The sequence below is a fragment of the Austrofundulus limnaeus genome, unplaced genomic scaffold (genome assembly GCF_001266775.1).
Source record: "Austrofundulus limnaeus strain Quisiro unplaced genomic scaffold, Austrofundulus_limnaeus-1.0 Scaffold1033, whole genome shotgun sequence".
In the NCBI taxonomy this organism is placed as follows: Eukaryota; Metazoa; Chordata; class Actinopteri; order Cyprinodontiformes; family Rivulidae; genus Austrofundulus; species Austrofundulus limnaeus.
In genome coordinates, this window is record NW_013953435.1 from 26,358 (window position 1) to 33,788 (window position 7,431).

Consider the following 7,431-nt stretch of genomic DNA (forward strand, 5'->3'; position numbering starts at 1 on the left):
GGGCTGATAAAACTTCCAAAGGCCTGAAAGCAATGTCTATAAACTTATATGAGTTTGTATGTAATGTATGAATATAATATACAAGTTTCACTTTTTAAATGGAATTACTGAAATAAATCTACTTTTTCATGATATTCTAATTTTATGACCAGCACCTGTATACTCAGTCAGGAAAAAAGACGTCTGAAATGATGCAATCAAGTCTGGCTCACGTCGCATTGAAGTAAAACCCAAATTTCATAGACTGGTTTAAGCTGGATTGTTAAGTGATCAGACTTACCAGTGTGGTTTTGGTTCTGCAGAAAAGGCATTTCTGATATTGCTTTAACAGTGATCCAGTGTTTTATTTCCTCTTGTGGGGAATGATACAGTACATACTGATGCGGTTTAGGCATTTTTATTCTTAAGGGTGAAGTGGTTAAATCTCCCAGAATTATAAAAGTTACATCTGGGTACATGTTCTCATGTTCATGTAGCCTCCTCTTTAGCAGCTGGAGGATAATGTTGTCTAAAATGTTAGTGCTGCTAAGTTGAAGGTGTTAGTTTGGATAGTAAATGTTATTGATAAACATTTAATGTTGAAATGCACCATAATATCAGACAACTGTAATGTTGGATTTAATTGTTTATGGAATGAGAAATAAAACAGTCTGAAGAGATACATGAAGAAGGATACAAGCAGTAAGCATTTCTGTCTCATTTTTGTCTAATTACAGAAACCCTGGTCCTTTGCTGCAAAAAATATAAACCATTAGTGGTGATTGTACCGGCCCAATACCTGCTACAATAGCGCCCCTATACAACAAATTTCAAATTTGTTCCAGTAACTCAAAACTGACTCTTGTGACAGGAGTACAATTTTCAATAAATCATATACTATTGTTTTGAAGATATGGCATAATTTGTGTTTAGCTAACCTGCCAAAGCAATTTCCCTAGGCCTAATTTTTAGTCTGGCTAAAAATTATTTACATTTTCTTCAGAGGTCAGAATCAGTATACTGTCAAGAATGTTGAGTTTCATGGCAAGTGAGTAGAAGCTAAAAGTAGTTTTTGCATTTTTATGCACTGTGGTAAAATAGATTTAGGCGGAAATGGCATGGCCTATACCACTTGACTCAGTAGTGACCAGGGATTGTAAAGATGTAAGCCAAAACAATTTTGTGACTTTTGATTTAGAAAGTAAAAAAACAAATGCAAATAACTTAATTAGAGTGCCACCTTTAGATAGACATTATTGAAGGATTTCTTTTCTCTTTCCTATAGTTACTACCAAGTAAATACAATATCTTTTCATTAGTCCTTGCGGTTTGGGCTTCAGTATGTTGAAAAATAAAACATAATGGAAAAAAATATTAAGATAGAACTTGACATGAATCATCGCTGATGTCCCCTGTCACCATTCATTAGTGACCAACTGGTAGCAGTTTTGTTGGAATAATCACAGGCCTTTATTATTTAAATCATCTCATGAGGTGAACGGATGGGGGCCTAAAGTGATCTTGTCAACCTACTACAAATGTGTTGAGCAGGTGTCCCTGATGATGCACACAAAATTTGGTGCTGATCTGATCATGTATGTGTGATTTAGAGGCAACTTTGTGCAAAGTGGGCGAGGCATCAGCATTCAGCCCTCTGCCACACCCACACCACCCGCATGTGAAGTCTGCATGTTCAAAGCTGGGAGTTAGCTTTTCATAGTTAGAGGTAGAAAGCAAAACAAGGGTCACTTCCTGTTGTCAGGGGGCAGGGCTTTGATGATGATCACATGGTTGGGTATGCATCATTGATGACTCATACCAAGTTTGGTGTATTTTAGCCTTTCTATGTAAAAGTTACAGCTTTCTGAAATTGTAATGGATGGACGGACGGTTGAACAGACACAAAGTATTTCCCCCGTCTCGGCAACGGGGGACATAAAACAGAAGCGTTTCAGTAGGATTAAATGCTCCGCAGGCTTGGATCCCTAGATAGAGAAAGGGGTATCAGATTTCAGCTTTTCTAAAATTTTAAATCGAGCATTAAAAGAAATATTTTAACTGTAGTATCGATTTTTCTTTATCAGTTTATTTTATTTTATTTTATTTACTTTTTAAGTGGTCATTTACACTAAAGAACAAAACAACTATATATGTTAATATAAACCTACATGATTAATTTAAATGAGTTGTCTTCTTTTGTAGATAATATTACTATAATTGTTTTGCTGTCCAGGTTCATCCAAAACACAGCTATGGTATGCTGTTCTGCTCATGTCCCACCAGTGACCAGACAGCATGCTCTGAACGCAGGCGTCAAACCATTGTTCCTGTCTGCTCGTACGATGAAAAACAAAAAGCCAACTGTCTGGAACTACAGGCCTCCTGCAAGACCAACTACATCTGCAGGTCAGAAACAGCATGAAATTTGTTTGAATCAGTTTTCTTGTCTGATAAGAATTGTTATCCAGAAAATTTCTTAAGAGGCTTATGTAAACAAGTAGAACTTCAATACAATGAAAGCCAATGAGAATCTGAGGGGTGTGCACTCAATATTCTGTGAAGGATTTAAATTGTTAAGGAGGAAACTTCAAGTCCTTTAGCAATGAGGTACACACTGGGGGAAAGATAAAAAAATGCCTATGTTTTGATGTATAAAATCTAGAGCCACTGTAAGTAATGTGAAAATAAGAGTTTGCAAACATTTTGAAAAACTCAGACAGCTCAAAGTTTAATCTGACATCACCACACTAAGTAGCAGTAGTGGACCAAACTGGAACCCCTAATTTACACTGGATGCAGTTCCGCTCTGCTCTGGTTCGACCTTTGCAGTAAATACACAACCATTATGGCTCTGTATGGTGGCACAGGGCAGTTCACCAAAATTTGATTTGATCCTATTTTTGCCGGATGACGGAGCTGCCCTAGAGTCAACCCACAAAAATTATGTTGCACTAACAAGAAAAGGAACAAGCACAACATCCATATTTTCAAAATAAGTCACCAAAGGCTGACACATTTTGTTGAAAGCCCAGCTATATTAATAAATGTATGAATATAGTATTTAAACACAAATGCTGTCAGAATGTATCGTTCTGTTTGGAAGCAGGTGGCAACATGCAACGTACAGAATATTTTATTCTGAAAATAGAAGTTTCAAAAAGACAAGAGTGATGCAGTTTCAACTGTGTTTGGAGTTCGTTTTCCACAGAATTGATTATTTTTGCTATGACTTTCTCATTTATCACTGGATTTATCACGCAATCTTGCATTTCCTGCACATACTTCTTGGAGATCATCTGCTTCGCACCAAAAAGGACGCAGTATAAACTGGGGTGCAAAAAAATAACGGAGAAGTGAGCAGTGCAGCAGAGAGGAGCAGAACTGCATATAGCATAAATTAGGGGTAAGCCCCCACTTATAATCACCATGTGGAACTAAAGGGAAGAATGAAAGGGAGTTAATAAATCAAACCAAATATGACTTGCTTCTGCACATGTGATCAAACTTGACTTCAGTCCTCCAAGTTCTGGTGTGTCTTCATTAGTACAGTATAAACAGGCATGTTAGGTAAATGACAACTTCGAATATTTTGAGGATTTTTATTTAGGGATTCAATTCAGTTTTTTTTATATAGTACCAAGTCACAACAAATGTCATCTCAGGGCACTGTACAAAACAATCAAACAAACAAACAAAAAATCAATCTAAGGAAGCCAGCAGATTGCGTTGAAAGACTTCATCACAGTGTCCCATCCTGAGCAGCACATTGGTGACAGTGAAAAGGAAAAAACCCCTTTTAACATGAAAAAACCTCCAGCAGAACCAGAACCAGGCTTAGGACAGGCGGCCATCTGCCTCGACCGGCTGGGTTTGGGAGGACAGGAACTAGACGCAGACAAACACAAATGACTGGTCCAGGTGTATTTTCTTCTGGAAGAGCGAAAAAAAAAAGTTAGTGATAGAAGTAATTACAACAAGCATTAGAGGAGAGTGACTAAAGACAGCAGCAGAGTGAGGAAATGTGGTCAGTTTGTCCTCCAGCAGTCTAAGCCTATAGCAGCAGAACTAAGGAAAAACTAAGGAACAACTCAGGAAACCTGAGTCTAACTACACTCACCGGCCACTTTATTAGGTACACCACGCTAGTAATGGGTTGGACCCCCTTTTGCCTTCAGAACTGCCTCAATTCTTCGTGGCATAGATTCAACAAGGTGCTGGAAGCATTCCTCAGAGATTTTGGTCCATATTGACATGATGGCATCACACAGTTGCCGCAGATTTGTCGGCTGCACATCCATGATGCGAATCTCCCGTTCCACCACATCCCAAAGATGCTCTATTGGATTGAGATCTGGTGACTGTGGAGGCCATTTGAGTACAGTGAACTCATTGTCATGTTCAAGAAACCAGTCTGAGATGATTCCAGCTTTATGACATGGTGCATTATCCTGCTGAAAGTAGCCATCAGATGTTGGGTACATTTTGGTCATAAAGGGATGGACATGGTCAGCAACAATACTCAGGTAGGCTGTGGCGTTGCAACGATGCTCAATTGGTACCAAGGGGCCCAAAGAGTGCCAAGAAAAGCTTACCCACACCATGACACCACCACCACCAGCCTGAACCGTTGATACAAGGCAGGATGGATCCATGCTTTCATGTTGTTGACGCCAAATTCTGACCCTACCATCCGAATGTCGCAGCAGAAATCGAGACTCATCAGACCAGGCAACGTTTTTCCAATCTTCTCTTGTCCAATTTCGATGAGCTTGTGCAAATTGTAGCCTCAGTTTCCTGTTCTTAGCTGAAAGGAGTGGCACCCGGTGTGGTCTGCTGCTGCTGAAGCCCATCTGCCTCAAAGTTCGACATGTTGTGTGTTCAGAGATGCTCTTCTGCCTACCTTGGTTGTAACGGGTGGTTATTTGAGTCACTGTTGCCTTTCTATCAGCTCGAACCAGTCTGCCCATTCTCCTCTGACCTCTGGCATCAACAAGGCATTTCCGCCCACAGGACTGCCGCTCACTGGATGTTTTTTCTTTTTCGGACCATTCTCTGTAAACCCTAGAGATGGTTGTGCGTGAAAATYCCAGTAGATCAGCAGTTTCTGAAATACTCAGACCAGCCCTTCTGGCACCAACAACCATGCCACGTTCAAAGACACTCAAATCACCTTTCTTCCCCATACTGATGCTCGGTTTGAACTGCAGGAGATTGTCTTGACCATGTCTACATGCCTAAATGCACTGAGTTGCCGCCATGTGATTGGCTGATTAGAAATWAAGTGTTAACGATCAGTTGGACAGGTGTACCTAATAAAGTGGCCGGTGAGTGTATATGATTTATCAAAAAGGAAAGTCTTCATTCTAATCTTAAAAGTAGACAGAGTGTCAGCCTCATAGACAGAAACTGGAAGTTGGTTCCACAAGAGAGAAGCTTGCTAACTGAAAGATGCAGTCTGAAAATTAAGTGTTCTGTTAGGGAAATATGGAACAAGATCTTTAATATAAGATGAAGCTTGGTTGTTGAGAGTTTTGTATGTTAGAACTAAGATTTTTAATTTTATTCTGAATTTGACAAAGAGCCAGTGGAGAGAAGCTAAAACTGGAGAAATCTTGGCCCATATTTATCCAAGTTCTTAGAGTGAAATATTAGACTTAAGTGTGAAAAATGCCTTAGATTTACTCCTATTCTAAATGCCATTTATCAAAATTCTACAGACTAAGAATCACTCTTACTGTCCCAGATATTTAAGAAGGCTCCAGAGGTCTCTTAAGTGGTTAAGGGTTGCTACTAGTGCGTCTGAGATGGACTGAGAAGACAGAGATCACACAGAGATCACAGCTGTTCCAGGGGAAAGGTGAGGGTCATTCACGGGAGGTCAGAAAGCAGAAGACATATCTAGAGGGTGATCCTGAGTGCACATGGAAAGAGTGCTGGACATCTACTGAGAAAAAGTGTTTGATAATCTGACAGAGACTTGGTGTGGGAAGGGAGCTTACATGGGGCAGAAAACAGGTGAGGCTCATGAGCTTGATTGCAGTTAAAAGCAGATGGGCATGGCAGAATGTGGCTGACAAAATCCCCAAATTATAGGCTACATCCGAGTATCATACGTGGCTGAGCCGACGGTATCCCGGAATTCGTTGCGCTGTCAGCAAATTAAAAAGAAAAACAAAGACAGCTGGTGAAACTTAAGTTAAGATGTTAAATAAAATCCAGCAACACACACTAATATTGGAGCTAAACCCAAAATGCTAATGTTTTTTATGTATATACTTGAAATATTTTTCTAATAACACTGAATTTTTTGAAGTTATACCTTGAAAAAAAAACAACTGATGTGATGTGCAATAAAATGTATCACCATGATAAGGAGGTAGCGCGTGGTCATGCAAACAAACATCTTCCGTAGACTGGACATCTGACACAAGCTGTCTACGGCACAGCCTGAGATAGAGCAGGTAGGCGTGGCAGGTATCAAGGAGCATAAAATGTGACAATTTTGTGAAGTTTGTCTATCTGTATATGTATGTGTATTACATTTTTGGGGGGTTCACTGAATTGTTTTGTGGATGTCTTGGATTAAGTGGAAGCATTTGGCGTAAGTAAATGAGCTTAGTTTTGATTTTGGTTTAAGGTTTCTCCTCTCGCTCTTGCCTCACTATCACTTTCTTTCAGACAGGCAGCATGACAGCAGTAAATTCGTAGTTCAAAGTACACGTTTATACTTTTCCTTACTATTTATTTTATTTGTCCCTTTTGCTTTCAATCCATCAGACATATGCTCAGGACTGACCAACAGGTCTCACTGCACTGCAGCTTCCTCCCAGTCTATTTGCCATTTAGTAAAGATGGATTAAATTCATGCATTTCCACAAATTCCCTCAACATATGTCAGGTTTGGTATACTAGCTGATGTTACTCTCCTTCTTCACATTGCATTGCTATGCACCAGACTGGTGTGATTAGACAGATCGTGCTTAAACTGCATGCAGAATATGTAAACATGTCTGTTACTGTATACATGCGCAACAGACTCTTACCTGAAAGTTAAAGCAATGACTAAATTTATATTGCTGACAAAAACGTCCTACTTGTTTGCAGTAATTATTGCCCAATGTCAAGAAAAGCAGGCAAACGTTTTCCTAGGTGTGCATGTGTTTGATACTTTTGATATATTAAACCAGATGATAGATTTCAATTAAACTCTTACAAAGTGATGATTTGGTATATTGTACTAAATTTAAGAAGGCCACCGCAGCTAATAGTTATCACCTTGCAAAATTTTATTATACTGAACTAAAATTTGGAGTAGTAGTTTCCCAAGGTCATCCCCAACAGATGAGGGATTTGCATACCAAATATGCCCTGCTTGCCACTGAACCCAGAGATGAGCCCTGTGTTCCACAGAAGATTGAGTTTGGTTGGCACTTATGGAGAGCTGTTTCATTC

At 39.5% G+C, this 7,431-nt stretch overlaps 1 protein-coding gene across 1 annotated transcript in view; it reads left to right on the plus strand.

The window, feature by feature from the left end:
• LOC106533831 (GDNF family receptor alpha-1) overlaps positions 1-7,431 on the plus strand; it is a gene marked incomplete at its 5' end in the record, with an annotated part of 51,579 nt that overhangs the window by 7,411 nt on the left and 36,737 nt on the right. Inside the window, 1 exon segment of the mRNA XM_014030270.1 lies at positions 2,213-2,385. Coding sequence (XP_013885724.1) covers positions 2,213-2,385 — 173 coding nt within the window.